Source organism: Rattus norvegicus, chromosome 7, assembly GCF_021556685.1.
Source record: "Rattus norvegicus strain SHRSP/BbbUtx chromosome 7, alternate assembly SHRSP_T2T, whole genome shotgun sequence".
NCBI lineage: Eukaryota > Metazoa > Chordata > Mammalia > Rodentia > Muridae > Rattus > Rattus norvegicus.
In genome coordinates, this window is record NC_141540.1 from 61,729,482 (window position 1) to 61,751,098 (window position 21,617).

The window sequence follows — 21,617 nt, forward strand, 5'->3', positions numbered from 1 at the left end:
AATCCGTACATATGTATGTGTATGTGTGTGTATGTGCGTGCATATATGTATATATGTGTGTGTATGTGTGTATATATGTGTGTGCATTTATGTATATATGTATGTATATATGTGTGTATATAAATATATGAGTGTGTGTATATATGTATGTATATATAAGTATGTATATTTGTATATATATGTATGTGTGTATGTGTGTATATATGTGTGTATATGTACATGTGTGTGCATATATGTATATATGTATGTATATAAATATATATATGAGTGTATATATAATATATATGTGTATATATGTATGTATATATGTGTGGATATTTGTATGTGTGTGTATGTATATATATATATGAGTGTGTGTGTATATATGTATATATATGTAGGTAGACAGATACTCTTCAACATCATGACCCCTTTGCCATTTATTAGACTTAAAAATTTTAATTGTAACTCCCTAGTCAGAATTTAAATATCCATCCTTTTTTAATTAATTAGTTAATTAATTTATTATTTATTTATTTTTGGTTTTTCAAGACATAGTTTCTCTATGTAGTCCTGTCTGTCCTTCAAGTCTTTAGGTAAACCAGGCTGACCTTGAACTAAATATCTACCTGCCTCTGCCTCCTGAGTATGCACCACCACACCTGAGTCCTACCTATGCCTTTAAAAAAGTTAAATTTTTTTTTGTAAAAATTATCTAGCTTTCCTTAAAGCCCCAATTCCACGCATTTCATTCATTTGAAGTATCTTTATTCCTCTCCTGTCTGTAATAATCCTTCTTCCCGTTTGTTTTCTGTGCCATTTGTCAGAGAGCCCGGCTCACCTGTTCCCTTTCCACAGTGGTAGGGTGGCCTGCCACTTCTTGTGCTGGTGGGGAATTGGCTGTTGGCACCAGAGGCTTGTGGAGCTGTATAGTTTTACAGTCCCGATGTTCCTAGGCTGTTGCTGGGCACCTCCTTTCGTGTCCTGACATAGGACAGGAGGGCCATCACATCCATGTTGCTTGGTAAATTCAGATTAAATTGCTGGCGGCCCCACTGGCAGGATCCCAGCCTCTGATCCTCAGACTTCCCAGTAACTATGCCTTCACTATGGCTGCTGTCTGTCTGTCACTTCACTTAGGGAATAGGACTACATCACTCTGTAACTTTTGTTTCCTTTCTTTGTTTCCTTTTTCGTTTGTTTGTTTTGTTTTGTTTTTTTGAGACAGGCTTTCACTGTGTAATAGCCCTGGCTATTCTGGACTCACTTTGTAAACCAGGCTGGCCTCAAACTCACAGAGCTCCGCCTGTCTCTGCCTCCCAAGTGCTGGGACAAAAGGCGTACGCCACCATCCCCAGCTCATCGCCCATATTTTAACTGTCATCCTTCCCCACCCCAGAAGACTAGAAACTTCTCTGTCCTTGTATGACTTTTTAAAATCTATTCTACAAACCGGCAGATAGCCTACAATTACATAGCTAGAAGGTTGGCACCATTGTTTTATTTCCACCTCACTTCCACAAACTCAGACTATAATTAATTTGTAAATTGGGGAAGAGATAGCTGACAATTGGGAGTACTCTTCAGCGCTCTCTCTCTCTCTCTCTCTCTCTCTCTCTCTCTCTCTGTGTGTGTGTGTGTGTGTGTGTGTGTGTGTGTGTACTCAGGCTCCTGGTTACTTTCAGATACAACTTGGGCTATGCATCACTTCCATGAACCTGTCCAAACTCTTGGATCTACACACTGGCCCCAAGCAAAAGCCTCCGTTCTAACCGTTACTGTCTGCCTTTCTGAGCAGAGGCAGCTATGATGAGCCAAAACTCCTCCTCCCAGAGAAGCAGCAATTAGTGGTGCACGCTGACTGCTCTCGTGAGAAGGAGGCACTGGGATGCAATGGGATGTAGCGTCTCATCTCCCATTTAAGAGACAGTCCTAGCATCAGCCATGACATAGGCAGTCCAGTGTTTTAGCCACATTGGACTCCCAACTCGCTTTCACCATCTCTTCCCAGGTTGATATTTTCTTCCTCCAAATGATCTCGAGACTTTCCTGTCCTGCATAAAACTCTGTAAACAAGTCTAGTTTATCATCTTCTAGGCATTCATCACATGTCTGCCCTTCCACTAAACTATGCTCTCGGGAACCATGAACCCAATGGCTAGACATGTGATATCATAAATCCTAGGCAACACTACAAAGATTGGTAGAATTCAACGGAATGGAATATGTTATCACTCAGCCAGCACTTCCCCCACGAGAGAAAGAAATCTTTTGTGAGTTTACACTATTTTTTTTCATTAAGAATTAAATGGGGGTTACAGTAACAACTTGATGATTTTAGAAGTAATCAGTTTTTGAAGGGGCATCCTATTGGGAAAAGAAAAGTTGATATTTAAGACAAGGCAAATTAATAGAGAGTAATTAGTTTCAAAGCCCATGGTGGATCGCTGTTGAACAATTTATTACTAAGCCATGGCCCGGGTATAGCAGTTCATTCACAGCTTACCTCTTCTGTCCACAAGTAATTTAATTAAAACATAGGAAGTCTGTGGAGCTGGAGAGGTGGCTTAGCAGTTCCGTGTGCTTACTGCTTGTTCAGAAGATTCAGATTGGCTTCTCAGCCCCACGAGGGTTATACCCTGCAACTCCAGCTCCAGGGAGTCAACCCCATCTTCTGACCTCCAAGGTCACATTCATGGTGCACATAAACTCAAGCAGACATACACACACACATAAAAATAATCAGTCACTGTTCAAGGTGGAATAGAACCAAGTACAAGCTATGATATATTAAAAAAAACAACAAATAATAGTTCTAATAGTTCTTAATACTAGAGCAAGCCTTGTTTGTTTCTGTTTGGTTGGTTTTCGTTGTTGTTGTTGTTTTATGTCCTAACTTAGCTGATACTACAGCTCATTGGTAGAGCTCTTACCTGGTATGTGTAAGGCCCTAGGTTCAATTCCTAGCACCACAAAAGATCAAAAGCAGAGGAGGGCTGAGGATGTAGTTCAGTTGGTAGACTACTGCTTTCCCAGCATACAAAAGTCCTGAGCTCATTCCCCAATTTGGAATAAAACTGAGCATGACGACCCTTTCATTCCCAGCACTTGGGAGTTAAGGCTGGAAGACTGGAAGTTCAAGGTCAGCCCTGTCTATATAGCAAATTCAAGGTTGGTCTGAACTACCTGAGACTCTTCAGAAAACTAAAAAAATAAAAGTTTGACTATTCTAGACCCACCTTCTAAAGTCCCATTGGTAGAACACCAGGCCAGTTTCCAATCAGGAATGTTGTCTAGTGCCACGGGTAAAAACCAGAACTGTTTACTTTGAAAAAGTATTAGTAAGGGGAGATTTTTATTTCCATATTGTATCTCAAACCCTGAAAACCCTATAAGCCCCATGGCATTGATCACCTTAAACACACAGTCCAGAAAGAGTGCTTCATATCTGTCTACCTAATACTGATACAGAGTCTAATACCTTGAACGGACAGAGGATATTATCTGAAGAGAAGAACCTGGATTCTTGTGTTGAGGGGAAACAGAATTGAAGATTCTTCACCATTCTCTCTCCCTTGAATGGCATACATTCCTCCCAGCCCTCTTACTCCCTGGGTTCCAGCAATGGCTGTATCATGACAAGAAGCACAAGGCCGGGCACTATAGACAACAGGACTCCACCCCTTGGTAGAAAGAGAGGGAAGCCAGTTCATAAGTTTGGTTGCCTATGGTCAAGATTCTATCATCAGTGGAATCTTTGCTGTGTCTTTATGGTCACTGGGGCACTTTACCTTCTTGTATTTGTTTTCTAAAACAGGTAATCCCCAAGTGGGTAGCCTGCGGGGGTCTGTCCTCTTCAGGTAGCCCTCTGTAGGTCTAGGACACCCACCAGCGTCTCTGAGGTTCTTCCACATTTCAGACTCAGATGCTAAAAGGACAGAGACCTAAACGCTGAGCTTGTGTCCGAAGCTGTGGCAATCAGTGGGTTAAATTGTGCACACCTCCTTTTCCCACCGTATCTGAAATAGAAGGGGCACAGAAGAGGAAAGTGTGTGCAGTGAAATGAATTCCTCCTAAGAAAATAAATTAATATACTGAAAACATGAACTGGGTTGGGGGTGGGGGTCATACCTCTAGCATCAAATCCAAGGGTCCCATTTCTTGGCCATGCAAACTTGGCAGAGTCGGCAAACTCTGGATGTCAGTTTGTTTTATGGTAGCGTCTGCTTCACAAGGTGTTGTGCTCATAAGGCTTATGTAAAGGACATAGCAAAGTATTCACATTCATTCTTGTGAAGGATCCATGCAAGACATAGTTCTAGGCACTTGCAGCACATACAGTAGACACATATATCATTTAAAGAGAGTGGATGAGAGCCACAGAGATGGTTCGGACAGTCAAGAGCTTGCTGTACAAGGGTAAGGCCCTGAATTTGGATAAAAAGCCAGGCTCCTGAGTGAAGTCCCAGCCAGCTCTGGTACAAAAGAAGACCCTATTTCAACGAAAGAGAAAAAAACAAAAAGATTATAATTATACAAAATTCCAGCAACTGTGGGTGTTTTGTGACAGCCTTGTTTGTACTGACTGGTTTTGTGTGTCAACTTGACACAAGCTAGATTCATTAGAGAAAGGAGCCTCAGTTGAGGAAATGCCTCCATGAGATGCAGTAGTAAAGCATTTTCTTAATTTGTGATCTATTGGGGAGGCCCCAGCCCATGGTGGGTGGTGCCATTCCTGGGCTAGTAGTCCTGGGTTCTATTAGAAAGCAGGCTGAGCAGGTCAGTAAGCAGCACCCTCCATAGCCTCTGCATTAGCTCCTGCTTCCTACCCTGTGTGAGTTCCTGTCCTGACTTCCTTTGGTGATGAACAGCAATGTGGAAGTGTGAGCTGAATAAACCCTTTCCTCCCCAGCTTGCTTCCTGGTCATGGTGTTTCATCACAGAAATAGAAACCCTGGCTAAGACAGTCCCTAGTCTTTCTTCTGCTTAAGGATACCTTTCTCTGATATGTTTTCTGACTCTCCCACAGTGTCAGTACGTCTATCTGCATCAGTGTGTGAGAGACGTCCTCAGAGCAAGGAAACTGCGGAACGAACAAGAAAACCCCCTGTTTCCGATCTATGAAAATGTGAATCCAGAGTATCACAGAGGTAAGACCTTACCAGCTTCCACTTCATTTGCCTTTAAGTTCATTTTCCAAAATGCATTCAGTCTGGAAGCTAGCACTAGTTCAATGCTCCTCCAACACAAACCTCCAATTTCTTCTTCTACCCTAAAGATGCCCCCCCCCCATAGCAGCAGAGAAGAGAGGCAGAATGGAGAGGGTTCCATAGTTAAAGAGAATCTCATCAGTATTTTCTGCAGTGCTGACACGATGGCCAAGGCTCACGCATGGATGGCAGATGCTCTGATGATTGGCTACACCCCAGTAGCTCATCTCAACCGTCTGCCTGCCTAGCCCAGCAGGGTCTCTACGAAAGGCTTTCATTAACATTTCTTTTCTAAGACATAAGACCGACCACTGGGGGAGACAACACTGAAACCATTAACTGAGAGTTCAAATTGCAAAACCGATGCAGAGAAGAATTTGACAGTCATGGTTTCAGTGGCTTCAGTGCATTTGTGTCTGTGACTGACCTTTTTTCCTATTATCTAAGTATAAAGAATATACTTTGTGCATAAAGCCTTTTCAGTTACAAGTTAGAGTAAAGATCAGGACAGCCACAGAGGACCATACTAGTCAGTTTGACACTATCACAGTGAAATCCTTGAGGTGACTGGCATCATAAAGCAGAGAATTCATCTAGGTTACCCTTTTGAGTTTTAAGAGAATGGCTCTTGTATCGGCTAAGTCCTGGTGACGACTTCACAGAGAATGGTGGTTAGGAATCCCAGGAGTGCCTGTCAGGGCAAGTGGTCACATCTCCAACCAAGAGAAGAGATAAAAGGGAGAGGCACGACTGAGTCAACCTATGAGAGCTTCCTCTGAGGACTCATCATCTTCCAAAGGTTTCACCGTGGCACTGTGTAACACTGTCACCTGGCAGACCAGGCACTCGGCTATAATGGCCCCTTGAAACGGAAGTCATATCCAAGTCATAGCGGGGACTAGCTATGCCAGAGTACATTCACTAACACTGATACCGTGGGGCCGTTAAGAAGGGGCCCTTGCTTTGTCATTTGAGATAAAGGCTATGCTGCCTGGATTGGCCTTGACTTGAGCATTCCTTCCACCTCAGCCTTGCCATTAGCAAGACTAGAGACACACGCCATCATACCTGGCTTCAGAATAACATTTTTGAGGATATCATTTTCACATGGGTCCCTTTATAAAGAAGTTTGTCTTGGTTGCTATTGCAAAACACTTGAGACTAGATACTTTATAAAGACAAGAGATTTGGGGTAGCAATGTAGCTCAGTGGTAGAGCTCATACCACAAAAGAAAAAGAAAAGGGAAAAGGGGTCCACAGGTAGGCTGACCTCATGCATTTGGCCACTGTTGGGGCCCAGCAGCTAGTTACATCCGATGAGATCATATGGAGAGAGAAAAAGCAATAGCTAAGAGCGAACCATGCTTGTTCTCTCATGACAACCCAGTCTGTGGAAGCCAGTTCATGGCTGTGAAACCTAACCCCCTCTGAGAGACCAACTCTAACCTCTCAGTGATCCTGTCACCTCCTGCTTGGCCCGCCACTTATGGCAGAGGCAAATATCCACTGAGTGACAGACGGTAGCTTAACCACGGCATGGCAAATTAAGAAACGCAGAATGTAAGACAGACAGAAGCAATTTGTATTGGGGGAGAAATAAATGGGAGGAGATCTGCCAGTCAAGTTGATCTCTCTGACCACGTGATGTTTTTCTACCATTTTATAAATCCTCTAGAACAAGTATGTAACATTTTTCAGATTAAAACAAATTTACAAACGTCTTGAGACGTGCTTTTGTCAAGCAATAATTAAATAGGAAGAAGAGGATTCCTGCCTGTGGCCCACCACTGAGGCCAAAGATACTGCCTGGGAAGGGGTATTATAGGCCTCAGATCCTTGCTCTGGACCTATGTGTCCTGCTCCCACATTTGACAGACACATCTCAGACCTGCCTTCCCTTGTTTTTCAGTGCTGTTTAGCTGACAAGAGTTTCTCCTGAGGTTTTCTTAGTTCTCTGCATTCTCAATTCCTGCCCGCCCAGCCAGCATGTTATTATTCAGTGAGCTGTGAAGAACCCTGAGAGAGAGAGCAGGCGGTTTAGAGGAGTGCTTTGCAAATCAGATAATCTTTTGTGTTGTAAATAATTACCCCCTAATTTATCTGTGGAGTAAATTAAGGTTTTTGCATGTCAGTTTCTTTTAATAAACTCCAGGAAGGTGGAGGTTGATGGGGTAGATCTTAAAGGTTTCTTTGTCTTGTGTTAACTTGTTTAAGAATCTTTTTAAAAAACTAAGCTTGGGTGTACCTAGAAGAAGCTAACTGTGGCCTTGAAACCTAACCCTAGCCTAAAGGCTAGGAATCAGGTCTGACACTGCCTGGAGTTAATAATCTATGTCTCCCCAGGCATAATACTCTGCATCCTGGCCTTGGCCTGCTTCTTTAACTCAGAGACAAGATATGGGCAACCAGAGTCCCTACCAAGTCCAGGAACCTGCCTTTCTAAAGAGGGAGGGCTGGCTCCATAGTGATGCTCTATCCTACATAGCTTGGCGATGTCCCAAATCACTTTAGTGGTGTCCACCAGTGTCTCCCATGTCTAAATTTCAGAAGGAGGATAGTGGAGACAGTCCTCTACAGCAGCGGTTCTCAGCCTTCCTGATGCTGAGACCCTTTAACACAGGTCCTCATGTGGTGGTGACCCCCAACGGTAAAGTTTTCCTGGCTACTTCGTAACTGTACTTTTGCTACTGTTTTGAATCATAATGTAACTATCCAATATGTAGGATATCTGAGACGGGAATGTGACCCACGGGTTGAGAACTGCTGCTGTACTGTTTCTAACCATACCTCTTGCTTCCAGATGCAATGTACTCGAGACATTGAGAATTCACCTGGAGATCCCCTGGATAAAAGTTTTTCACTGTGTGACTTTAAAAGAAAAAACAAAAACAACAAAAACAAAAACAAACCTTGCTTCATGCCCTGTGGGGGTGCCAGCTGTTTCTGTTGATACTATGTATAATTTATTAATCTGAAGAATGTTACAGAATGTATGTAATTTAAAGGTAACAGATATTATTGTATATACTTGTATTTTGTGGTTTCTCCTGTAAATATGTATTTTTTCATCATGTTTAAGATGAAGGTTTATATACACTGTTTTTCCACACTGAGAGTGTTCCTGGCTTGTTCTACATAAACCCATTCAGCCTGTGTGACAGGACCACTGGTAAAATGTGTGTAGAGGAAGTTGCAAGGACAGTCCCTGGGGCTGTTTCTTACCTGTCCTGATAGTCACTGGGAAAGCAAAAGTCAGAGCTGGACAGGGCACACCAAGGCTAGCTTTCTTATGTTGTGAATGAACCCTGGGATATAAGGCTTTCTTAGGAATGAACCCTGGGATCTTAAGAGTATAACCGTCGGAGAAAGGGTAGGGCTGTAGTAGACCATATGCCAAGAAATTAAAAATCAATTAATGGTTAAAAGGAGGATTCAACAGCACCAAAGCTGAGCTAGGTGTTATCTAAACTAGAAGCTTCTTGTCAGACTCCTCCCAGGGTCCCAAGCCATGGGCACCTTGAAGCGAATGATGCTAACGGGTAAGGAGTGCTCTTGACAGAAATGCCAGCAACACCTCTGACTGGAACCTCCTGCATAAAGCAGGGTGCCACCCGCAAGGGTCCCAGTTTGTTTTCCTCTGGAAAGAGTTACAGTGGTAGATTATGCTCCTGACCAGAGAAAGCATGGTATGCCAACATGTCCATAGAGAGATCTACAACATCATATATAATGAGTTAAAAAGTAAGTGATGGTTAAAAAAAATCAACCCCAGCTCTCCTTTGTCTAAAAATCCTTCAAAAGTTCTTTCTAACTAACTTGATGCAGTTAAAATGTTGTCAAGATTCACCTGAAGCTCCATTTAATATAAGCGACACCACACGCCCTACCAATTTCATCATTAAGATCTGTGTTTTATTTGACTATAAATAATTCCACGAGACATTGACCAGATCAAGGCCCAATGGGTGGGTCTTTCCTGAGGAAGGTCTAGAAAGAGCCCCGTGGTTGCCTGAGGGAGATGTAGAGCTTCCATTGCAGAAACAGCACACTTCTCCCGGACATACGCACTTTTGCTACATGTCGTACATTCCCACAATAAAACGGACATAATTGGCATAACAATTGGAAACAATTAACGATACCCATTGTATAGGCATGAATCATTGTAACTTTAGCTTGTAAATATAATGTGATAGTCATAATTTCCCAACTACATGCCCAGGCTGGAAATGTTTTTATGGAGTGTTCAAAGTTTATAGAAACAGAGGAACTGTCCCTAAGGATTCCTGTGTGCAGCGTTCAGAATTCTCAGTGTCCCTGAGCTCTGTACCCTTGTGAAAATGATACAGGGTGGCCCTGTGTCCAGAAACGTGTCTGAGGAAGAGAGGGGCAAGCATATCTGTAACTAGGGGGGAAGTAGAGGTCAGGCATGGTTTCGGCGTGGTGTCTGTTAGTAATCATTGTTTTCTTAGAGGAAAAAGAAAAGGCTAGGCTGAGGGAACAGCTATGAGGTAGCCTGCCCGTGTGTCTACCTCTCCCTCCTCCTGAGAAGAGAAAAGAAAGAGGGGGGCGGGGTGGGGGAACTGCAAACCAGTGTTGCTTGGCGCAAAACATGTTGATAACCTGGGAAGAGAAGCTCATTTTCATTTTGAGGAAAGCTCCAGCAAGGGCCTGGGACCTGCAGGGCACGGATCCAAAATCCATTTCTTTGTCCTCAAGGAGAGAAGCACGGTGGAGTGAAGTTAGCATTGTTACTGTTTTCATTGGGAAGTGGAAGAGGTCTGGGTGAGGGGAGGAGACCAGGGTATGGCCGTTCTTAGGGCGCCTACTAGCAAAGGCTGGAGCTGTTTCTATGGCAAGTCACTAGATGTAGAGGAGAGAGTAGTGATTTGCACACACAGCAGCTACAACCACAAGGCCCCTGCATGTCTGTAACCGTGACTGACACACACCTCAAAGCATCGCAGGTGAAGTCGGAATTCCAGAACTGAGCACAGCCACACAGCCAGGGGATGTCATGCATTCTTGTTCTCTGTCCCACGGAATACTAATCCCTCCCCTATACTAGTTTTAAAGCCCCCTTAGCAACAAACGCTTCTCTATGCAATCTCTCTCGGGAAGATGTAATACAGATCTTGCTGATCTACCCGTCCAGTTTAGTAGAGAGCCAGACTGGAAATGTAGCTGCTGATAGTAAGCTTGCCAGGCATGTGGGAGGCCTGGGCTCAGTCTCAGTTACCACAAAATAAGCAAGGAGAGAAAAAGAAAGTCTCCTTCGCGGTTCGTTCTGTTGGGCGCATCCCCCCTTAATTGCTTCATGTGGCTGCGCCTCGGTAAACACTCCACGTCCTGCCATGCCGGGCATCCTGTCTGCACCTGAGCGTGTCTCTGTACTCATTAAAGCTTTCAAGTACTTCAAGGCTCTCAGACCTTGAGAGAGTCTGTTTTGCATCTTAATAATTATTTACCCAGGTTCCTTATAATTAACTCCTCTAATCCTTCACATTAAATCAATTTCACATTATCATTCTGCTTTGCTCTGGAAAGGTGCCAAGTTTCCCACTCCTGAATCAGATTTTTTCAGAGACGCATTGCCCTGTCTGGGCTTGCAAACATTCATCCTGAGGAACTTCCCGCCCTTTAGCACCTGGCATTCCACTGTCCTGTTTGTTGCTTGCTGTTTCTTCTCACTGTGCCAGTCAGATGTGACTTTATTCTCTGTCCATCTCATTCATCTCCTCCCACCCATCGCTAGCACCTCATAACCTCAACACCATGCAAGAGCGATTAAGACTTAGTTTTTCAACACTGAAACGGCAGCAACATAGCAATTTGGGGTCAGTTATATTTAGGAGGGCTCTGTAATTAATTTTGTTATTACCTCTTGGAAGAAAGCCCAAAATGATATGAGAAAATTATGTGAAATGCTTTAACAGATGTCCGGCGACACCAGAAATAGGACACTCATGTTACACTTCGCAGTGCTTCTCTTGGCTCCGTGTTAAGGCTCTAACTCCTTATATTAAACACTTTCTGATCCCATTGCAAAAAAATAGAAAAAGAGAGAGAGAAAAGGAAGGAAGGAAGGGAGGAAGGAAGGAAGGAAGGAAGGAAGGAAGGAAGGAAGGAAGGAAGGAAGGGAGGGAGGGAGGAAGGAAGGAAGGGAGGAAGGGCTGCCATGAACTAATTCTTGTTTAGTTAGTTTATGGGCATTTTGGAAGGTTGAGTCCTGAAGTTACTAGATCTCTATTTTTGCCTGGGAGCCCCAGCCATGGAACACAGTAGAATTTTTTGTTCACACAAGCTGCCCGGACCAAACCTGACCATGCCATGCTGAACACAGGTGATAAGCCATAGCTGCTTGTTTGTAGAAACAGTTCGGAGGTTTTCTGAGTTCTGTTTCAGTTGGGGGGAAAAATGAATGTGATTGACCAGACAAGAGTGGAAAGAAGGCCTGGGCAGTCCCAGAGAGCAAGCTCTCATTCCTGAGGAGTCGACAGAAACGAGGCACAGCCGCCTGAGTGCCCCGCTTCCATTCCGAGGATCGTGAATCCAAGCTTGAGGAGTTCGGCGTTCAAAGAATGTTTCACAGCAAAGGAAGCTCGGCCACGACTGCAGAGAGGAAGTGAAATGATGAGAGGGGAACTGTTGGAGAAGAGAGCACCAAGGCGGACATCAGGAAGGCAGAATGGCCTGTCTTCCTTCTTGGGACAGCCTTCAAACATCTCATCATGTATTTCTGTTAGGATGTCCCTAATCCCAAAATCTGAAGCTCAAGGTGCTCCCCAGTTCAAGGGTTTTTGAGCACTAACTTGACTCCGTGGTAAGTTCTACAGCTGGCCTTGTGTGATCCATCAGTCAGAACACAGCTCCATTAAAACTACCATGTAGACTTACCATCAGCCACGTGTACAGGGTACCTGAGGGACTGAAATGAACTGCATGTTTAGACTTGAGATTCATCCTCAAGACTCATATTTATTCAGATATTCCAAATTTATTTTAAAAGCAGATTCCGATCCAGAGCCTTTCAGGTAAAGGGTCTCTCTGACTTGCGTGACTGTTGGTAGGGTTCACTGTGACCATGTAGGTCAAGCTATCTGGCTGGTTCAACAGTTGGATTGGTTCCCTTGGTTTTTGAATTAGCTAAGTCCATAGTGCTTGTCACTGCAGATGAAGCAACTTAGAGTCTTATCCTCCAGGATAACCAGGTAAGAAATAGTGTTTGGCCATTTCGGTTGAAACCCAGGGTGACATTCAATGCAGCTGTGATAACAGCAAAAATCTGATCTCTTCTAAAACTGTGAGTAGCACTGGAAACACTTCCACCTCTGGTTGAATGTACTTGACCGAAGGTGGCTTCCTTGGAATAAATACATGCATTTTATTTTTTAAGGATTGTCTATATAGATAGCATTCATTAAGTATGGGCATTGTTGGTGAATGCTTCCCAGGATAGATGTTTATATAGTGGAAATACAAAAGATTTATTAAAAGATACGCCAAAGATTATTTTTTAGCCTACATGCCAATGCACATAATCTTATGTAAGACACCAAAGGAAGTTGTTCAAATCTGTAAATAGTGTCAGACAAATGTAACATGTCCCTTCTCAGAATAGTCGCAAGAAGGGTTGGTCTCTGCCTCAAGTAATTTTCTTTAAGAAATGCCTTCCTTGCCCCAACAGCAAGATTTCCCATTATGTCTGTGATGTGTTTTGATACCCGTGTGTGTAAATATGCATTGCATTGAGAAGGGGTCCATGTGACTGTGGCTTTAGAAATCCAATAGCCTCCATCTGCCAGCTAGTGGGGAAGGTCTACACCGGAGTTCAGAGTCCTCTGGCCTCAGCCACACTGACAAGAGAGGCCACAAGGTCCCCACTTAAAGAGCGCTTCATCTTGGCCATTGTTGTGTTCAATTCTCCAAGAACAAAGAGCAAGTCTCTTCCGCTTAACTCCCTCCACACAGGGAACAGTTCCGGGCTCACACGCCCTGTATGCACGGGTTAGAGCGGAAGTTGGTTCTGGCTGTGTGCTTTGGAGTCTAAAGTCCACAGAGGTGCATTTAGCTGCTCCATCATCTGTGTGAATCATAATATATATAATGTAAATAAACTGAGCAACTGAACCTCTTATGTTCTATAATAGAGCACTTTCCTGGTTTTGAAATCATTTACGTTCTCCGCAAATCTAGCAAAATGGCAGTAAATGTATTTTTTCACACTACAGCATTCTACCCACGCTATTGCACTGCAACCAGTATTGTTTGAACAAAGAACCTCATCTATCTCTCTATTTAAATAATGTATGTGCTTAATATATTTTCAGATATGTAATTGTGGTTAAAGGAAACCTATATGGAATCTTGCACAAACCCTCACTGATGTAAGAATAAAACTGCTGCTCATTGAAAGAGAGTGTCCTGTCTGCTACTTGAATGCTTTCTTGCCTATCATTTTGTATCATCCCCAGTCCAAGAAAAAGGTCAGAAGTGACTGTTTTTAAGTAAAATTTTAAAAAATAAAATAAACAAAGCAAAACAAAAAACAACAACAAAAGAAAACCTTCTAGGCTGTTATGATGACGGTGCTATTTTAAATACAAGTTCCTGTTCAGGGAACATGGTTCCCTAGGACACTGTGAACACATGGTGGATTGACTCTGCAATTGGCTGCTTCTGCCTGAATGCTAGTCTTCACTTCTGTAGTTCATTAGTAACCAAAACCCGCCATCCGTGACCAACAGTGGTGGTGCATTCTCAGAGGTGTTGGGCTGGCGGGGATGGCTGTGGGAGCCCTTCAGAGATTCCACACATCAGTGGACAGTGTGACGTTTGGGAAAGGGCTGCTGTGCTTACCTCTAGAAAAGTGAGTTTTCTTTGCCATTTCAGTTGAAAGGTCAGTGTCCTTCACAACTCCTGGATTTAGTTGTTTTTTTTGTTTGTTTGTTTTTTGTTTTTTGTTTTTGTTTTCTCTCTATTGCTTTGGTTTGCTTTGTCATCTTTCTTACTCCAAAACTCTTTATTTTTAAAAAAGTATCACAACAGAGTCACACTTTAGACCTAAAGCAATCCTTATAAGAAGTTTCTAGGTTCAAATGATTACAGTAGATAAGCACTTTGTTAAGTGAGGTAGGACTATTTTCCTCTAAAGGGTCTGTTTGTTGGAATTTATTCTTTAAAAGGAGAACAGGACAAAAGAGTTGGATGGCTTAGAAAGCAACGGTATTCGCTGATGACCTGTGTTTGATTCCCAGAATCCGTATAGAAGAGAGCCAATTCCTAAAAGGTGCTCTCTGATCTCCAACTGCACACCATGACACTCCTGCATCCCCCAAAACAGATATAGAGGTATAGATACACACACACACACACACACACACACACACACACACACACACACACACACTAGCATGTAGCCTAAGACAGGAGAATTGCTTTGTTGTGAATCTTGAGTTACAAGCAATTTCATCACTCAACATGGCTGCCAAGAACCAAACTCGGTTCCTTTGGAGAATCAACAAGCTCTTTCCACCCCGTGCCATCTCTGGCCCCTGTATTTTAAAGTCATACCTTAACAAAACCCATCATAAACTTAAAGATAAAACAACATTGAATAAGAAAGACTAGCCCAGAGAGATGGCTCAGCAATTAGGAGCACTGACTGCTCTTTCAGAGGTCCTGAGTTCAATTCCCAGCAACCACATGGTGGTTCACAACCATCTGTAATGGGATCTGATACCCTCTTCCAGTGTGTCTGAAGACAGCTATAGTGTACTCATATAAATAAAAATTAATAAAAATGATTCAAAGATAGATAGATAGATAGATAGATAGATAGATAGATAGATAGATAGATAGATAGACAGACTAACCCAGCTAGTCTCAAGCCTATGGCATCCACTTCAACCTCCCCCAGTACTGTGAGATATGCCCTGCTAAAAAATGTTTTCCTAATATCATCCTGAGTGAGGTAACCCAATCACAGAAAAACACACATGGTATACACTCATTGATAAGTGGCCATTAGCCCAAATGCTCCAATTACCCTAGATGCACAGAACACATGAAACTCAAGAAGGATGACCAAAGTGTGAATGCTTCACTCCTTCTTTAAAAGGGGAACAAGAATACCCTTGGCAGGAAATAGGGAGGCAAAGTTTAGAACAGAGGCTGAAGAAACGCCCATTCAGAGCCTGCCCCACATGTGGCCCATACATATACAGCCACCCAATTAGATAAGATGGATGAAGCAAAGAAGCTCAGGCCAACAGGAACCGGATGTAGATCTCTCCTGAGAGACACAGCCAGAATACAGCAAATACAGAGGCGAATGCTATCATTAAACCACTGAACTGAGAACGGGACCCCCGTTGAAGGAATCAAAGAAAGAACTGGAAGAGCTTGAAGGGGCTTGAGACCCCATATGAACAACAATGCCAAGCAACCAGAGCTTCCAGGGACTAAGCCACTACCCAAAGACTATACATGGACTGACCCTGGGCTCCAACCTCAAAGGTAGCAATGAATAGCCTAGTAAGAGCACCAGTGGAAGGGGAAACCCTTGGTCCTGCCAAGACTGAACCCCCAGTGAATGGGATTCTTGGGGGGAGGGCGGTAATAGGGGGAGGATGGGGAGGGGAACACCCACATAGGAGGGGAGGGGAGGGGTTAGGGGTATGTTGGCCTGGAAACCGGGAAAGGGAATAACAATTGAAATGTAAATAAGAAATACCCAATTTAATAAAGATGGACAAAAAAATGTTTTCCTAACATAATATGGAGTAAAGTTTATCAAAGCTAAGTATAATAAAACATCCAGAATCCAGAAGAGGGTTTTGATGTTGCCTATAAAAGGAGCATTTATAACAGATGGGTGATGGGTGATAATTCATGGTCAGGATTTTAGCCTGAGGAAGAGAACCTTGCAATAGTTCCGAGCTAGAGACATGAACAAGTACTCCCACAGCATAGAAGATAGCAAGCCCAAGTCAGGCTCCATATCCTATAACTTCAATACGGTCCTTCCCAAGGGAAATATTACTTTGATGACAGAGAATTGTTGATGTATTGTGCTCAGCCTTTCCTGGGACTTGCTGTAACAAAAGCTCTCTCCTTTGATCAAAACCTCAGTCAGGTTTCTGAATCATCTGTTTGATGGAGCCTGACCTTGGAACTCCCTCTTCATCAACTCACAGACAAAAGTCTCCCAGCTGTGATATATAATCATTCTCAGAATCTTCTCACCTTCATCCAGCAAGGATTCCCTTCCCCTCCTTTTTAAAAGGACTTTTCCCTTAGATTTGTGTATGTTGTATTCAATGTCCATGAGTGTTTTGGCTCCAGTATACGTTTGCTCTCCATGGGCATACCTAGTGCCTGTGGAGACCAGAAGAGGGTACCTGACTCCCTGCACTGGAGTTATGGATGTTTGTGAGCTGTTATGCGGATGCTGGTCTTCCATCAAGACAGTACGGTGCTCTGAAGGGCAGAGCCGACTATCCAGCCCCTCCCATGACCTTTGATGCCTCACCACACATTTTCATCCACTGACCTTGTGGCTGGGATACTCATCCCACATCTCTTTGTCAGAACTGAGGTGAGTGTGACCTTTCTCTTACTGCAAGACCATACCACAATCGTCTTTATGCATACTGCCACAGTCTACCCGTGACCTACTTTACTGTTGCACATGTCGTGCCTGGTTTTTAATGAGTATAATAATGCAAGAGTGTTTATGCCAATTATCTTAATATACATTTACTTTCCCAAGCACTCCTAGAGCTCTTGACCCCAGAAAAGCACTTGGCAGTCTTTACCAAAGAGCTAGCGCTAAAATAGGTTTCCCGTCTCTACTACCCTGATGCAAGATAGTGGTGCATACCTCCAATCCCAGCGATAGGGAGGCAAAGGCAGAGGCAGGCTGATGCCTCTGAGTTTGAGGCCAGCCTGTCTCTGAGTTTATGGCCAGCCTGGTCTACAGAGTGCATTCCAGAAAGCCAGGGCTACCCAGAGAGACCCTGTCTCAGAGAGAGAGAGAGAGAGAGAGAACTTTGCAACAGGCTGTGCTGTGTGCAGTGAGACAGCACACAGAGAGACAGAGACAGAGACAGAGAGAGACAGAGACAGACAGAGAGACAGAGAGACAGAGAGACAGAGAGAAAAACAGAAAAGAAGGGGGAGTTGTTTGAAATTCAGCAGAATGGTGATGGATGTTCTTTAAGAGCAGAACTTTTTTTGGCCCTTGCTCAGCTTAACTTGGGGAGCTACGTGCCCAATGACCAATGGTCACCGAAGATACCTCGACCCCACAGTTTCCAAGTTCACTGTCTCACACCCAAGAAGAATAGGGAATGCAGGCAAGGGGGAACAGAACAAATGCTACTCACATTGTTCTTCCCTCTTACTCCTCCAGTAACTGTCACCATGCAGAATACTCCAAGCCTGTCTCATCCCAACCTCTGCTCTCCTCTGTGGCTGTGGCTTCAGCCGTCCGGGTCTTCCCTGGGGTTTTACACTTTGCATTCGACTCCATGTCTGTGCAGAGTAATAAAGGAGCAGTGCATGTTCCCGGGTTGGTTTGTTGGTTGTCAATCCCTCCAATCCTGTCTTCCCAGGGCAAAAAGTGTCCTCTTCCCGTGTCCGACCCCTTCCAGGAGACTAGAAGCGATCGCATAGTTGCTTACTCTAAATCCCATCTGTTTCCTCCAAGGTCCAAGAACATGGATGGACCATACTTGGAGATAATGAATGCATATGGCGAAGGGAAAGAGATTGACACGTGCAGACCTGACCTAAGAGATATGAAGGATATCTTAGGATAGGAGGCATGAAGAGAAAGAAACACCTGTTAAGACAGACCCCTAAATGGGTGAAACAAAGCCAACTCCCAACTCCAAAGATCTTAGAAACTGGAAGGTAAAGGTGTCTCAAGGAGCAAGACAAGGAAAGCAGGCTCCCTCCCAACCAGTGGTTTTCAACCTTCCTTCCCTTTAACCTCATGCTGGCTCCCAATCGTAAAATTATTTTGTTGCTGCTTCATAACTATAATTTTGCTACTTTTGTGAATTGTAATGCAAGTACCTGTGTATCTGGGGTTCTTAGGTGACCTCTGGGAAAAGGTAGGTCAACCCCAAAGGGGTTGTGAGCCATGGATTGAGAATCACCGTCCTTGAGAGAAAGTTTGGAAAGCCCCACTTTGGGTGCATGTGTTATGGGGGGAGCCCAGGGTCCCCTTTCATGGTCCTTAGCCTCATTAACAAAATATTTTAAGAACAGGCTCAAGGGAAGCTTGAGGACAATTTATCAGAGTTTAAAAGAAAAACCATCAGGCAGGCTTTGCTGTCAATCTTGGCAGCTGCCCAGAAGAATGAGATGGAGAAAAGAAAGAACATTATGCCTTTTGAGTTGGGCTTGGAGATTTGGCTAGGAGCCACACATCAAATGGGAGGTAACTTCAGAGAAACAGTGAGAATGTTCAGAGTACCAGAGGGAAAGTTCTGTTTTCCTGAGCGAAGACGGTGGACTTCAGAACAAAAGCACAGAGAGCAGGGATTCTGAGAAGGAATGTATATTATCTCATTTAAGGGGTAATTATTCCTCCCATGAATATATAGGAGCAAATTATTAGTCGGTGGTGTATCTGATGATAGAATGGAACCTGGAAAGGGTACCAGACACAAGTCAGATAATGTGACAGATAATAATGTCCAAGTCCGGAAAGAACTTTAGTGCTCTGTTACCATGGCATTAGGTAAATCCACCTTCCAGACAGGGTATATCATAGCCAACTGATTGACCCACCCAATTAGATTAGTGCTTATACTTTGGATAGCGTAGAACGTTAGGTCTCTACCCAGGCCTTCGGCAGGCTCCGTTCTCTTGGCCAGGAACAAACAGCTTTCCCTTAATAGGCCTCTAATGCCCCTCTGAAGAGATAACCCTAAAATCACTTAGGAGATGGGATAAAATTGAAAAACACACACACACACAACCCATTTCCACTATAAAAAGCCAGCGATCCAGTTCCAAGGCCGATCACCGAAGAGATTAGTGTCTAGACTGGAATTTTAGCCTCTCCAAAGTGTGGCCTCCAGGCAAGGGTGCTCATTCAGAAGGAGATTAGAAACCAGAGCACCCTTTTGCTGTTCCTGGCCAGAGTATCAAGGACAGTGTGCTGCCTTCTGGGTCCAGTCTCTAAACTGTCTGCCAACTTTTTATCTCTTGCTCTCATAACCACCAAGGATAAGAAGGCAAGGAACCAGGACCTCGTTCTCATTTCCACTGCCTCGCTCAGGCCCCAGCGCAGTGGGCAAGCAAGCATGTGAATCCCCACTTCCTGGATCGCTATAGCCCTGAGACTTGTGACGCCCTCCCTGCTCCTGAAGGATTTCCCTGGGCATCTTCTTTCCCTGAAGTTACCTGGGCCTCAGCTATGCATGTATGACCCAAAAAAGAAGCACGGGTCTAGGAGAAGAGAAGAAATTCTAGGCTGCTCCAACACTCTGTGATCTCCAGGACTGTTGCTTTTTCTGCCCGCCTTGGCCTGATGTCATCCTCAGTCACTCTGAGTGGGACAGTGTCTGAGTCTTACAGACATCTAACCCTTCTCCATGTCAAGACTTTTTCTGGATTCTGGCTTCACCAACTCCCTAAATCCTAAGTCTTCTATTTCTGCTACTTCTTCCCAGGTCCTGTTCTGTCACCAGACACATCACTTCACCGACTAATGATTTGTTCCTCTATATTGGATTTCTCCTCTGCAATAGTCCTAACCTTGAAGCTGGGTTGATGGTTCAGCATGTAACAGCATTTGTTGCCCAAGCATAAGAACCTGAATTTGGATCTCAGCACCGTACAGAAAGCTGGGCAAGGCTGTTTGAGTACCTGAAACCCCAACAGGGACAGGAAGATCCCATGTGCTTGCTACCTGCCAGCCAAGGTCCAAGTTCAGTGAAAGACTCTGTCTCAGAGAAATTAAGGCAGAGAGTGATAGAATAAAATACTTAATGTACCCTCTGTCCTCCACATACACATGCAAGACATGACACATATCCTCATGCATACACATACTACAGATCACACACACATACATACACACACATACACACATGTATGCACATATACACACGCGTACACACACAACACATACACACATATACACACGTAAAAACGTATACACATGTACACACATACACACATATACATACACAACACACATGTACACACTACATATACACACATACATACACATGCACATGTACACACTACATATACACACATACATATGCACATGTACACACATATACACATACACATACACATATATACACACATACATAATACACACAGATACACACACACACACACACACACACACACACACACACACACACACACCTTTATCTCTTCCTCTTAACCAGAACCACAACAGGTGGTAGTTACCTCGAGGCAGAAACATCATTGACTCCGACTTTGCCCTCACAAAGGATGTAACCCTTTGACTTATCTGCAAATAAGGTTGGACACAGAATCACAGAGAGGCAGCAGGAGTGAGAACTGAGAACACGCTCCATGTAGCTTTACATTCAAATCCATAACTGAGTTAGTCTACAGTCAGATGTCACTCAAGCACAAAGATCATTCCAGGAACGTCTCCACAGCCAGTCTCGCTACTAGGAAATCCTCTGGGCACACTTGCACAAGCCCACGTGTCTGTCTCATGAGGCATGATCCCTTTTACATGATCACCGTTGCATGAGAAGCCAATGTGCATCAATTGCCCGGCATTTCTGTATTCCGCAGGTTTTCATAAAATAAAGTTTTATTTTGTGAATTATCCTCAGTACCGGGGACTGAACTCGGGGCCTGAACATACATGGCAACCGTTCTACAACTAAATACACTCTCATCCCAGTACAATTTTTAAACCTTTATTGCACATTTATTTATTTATTTTGCATGAGCGTACTTGCACACCCATGGCACACATGTGGAAGTCAGAGGACAGCTTGTCGGAGCCAGCAGGTTCTCTCTCTCTCGAGTGAGTTCCGGATGGGGTAAAGTTCAGATTGTCTGGCTTGGCAGGACTCCTATTCCTCAAGCTATCTTGCTGCCTATCTCCAGCACAGCATTTTGTAACTGTTTGGTGCTCATTTACTTGTTACTTTTCAGGTTTGATTTTTGTTTGTTTGTTTCTCGCACTATGTTGGAGCCTTGAAAATGCCAGTGGGCCTTCTCTGGCTTGTGAGACCTGAGGCTGACCTCCCTGACTTGTTTCCACACACCCAGCTCCCAGAACACCTGTGTCTAAGCAGATACTTCCCCAGCCATCGAGCTGCTTCAGAGTAGTTCCCCTAAGGCATGAAGCAGACACTCGGAAGACTCCAGCTCTACCAGCATTGTAATTACAACACTAACAGACGCATT

The 21,617-nt window shown here is 43.9% G+C and overlaps 1 protein-coding gene across 2 annotated transcripts in view; it reads left to right on the top strand.

Moving 5' to 3' along the window:
* Positions 1 to 13,604, top strand: part of Ptprb (protein tyrosine phosphatase, receptor type, B) — a 104,522-nt gene extending 90,918 nt beyond the window's left edge. For both annotated transcript variants that reach the window (NM_001429500.1, NM_001372134.2), the window contains 2 exon segments: positions 5,009 to 5,129; positions 7,990 to 13,604. In NM_001429500.1, the coding sequence (NP_001416429.1) occupies positions 5,009 to 5,129; positions 7,990 to 8,012 (144 nt within the window). In that variant the 3' untranslated portion in view covers positions 8,013 to 13,604.
* The last annotated feature ends 8,013 nt before the right edge of the window (positions 13,605 to 21,617 follow it).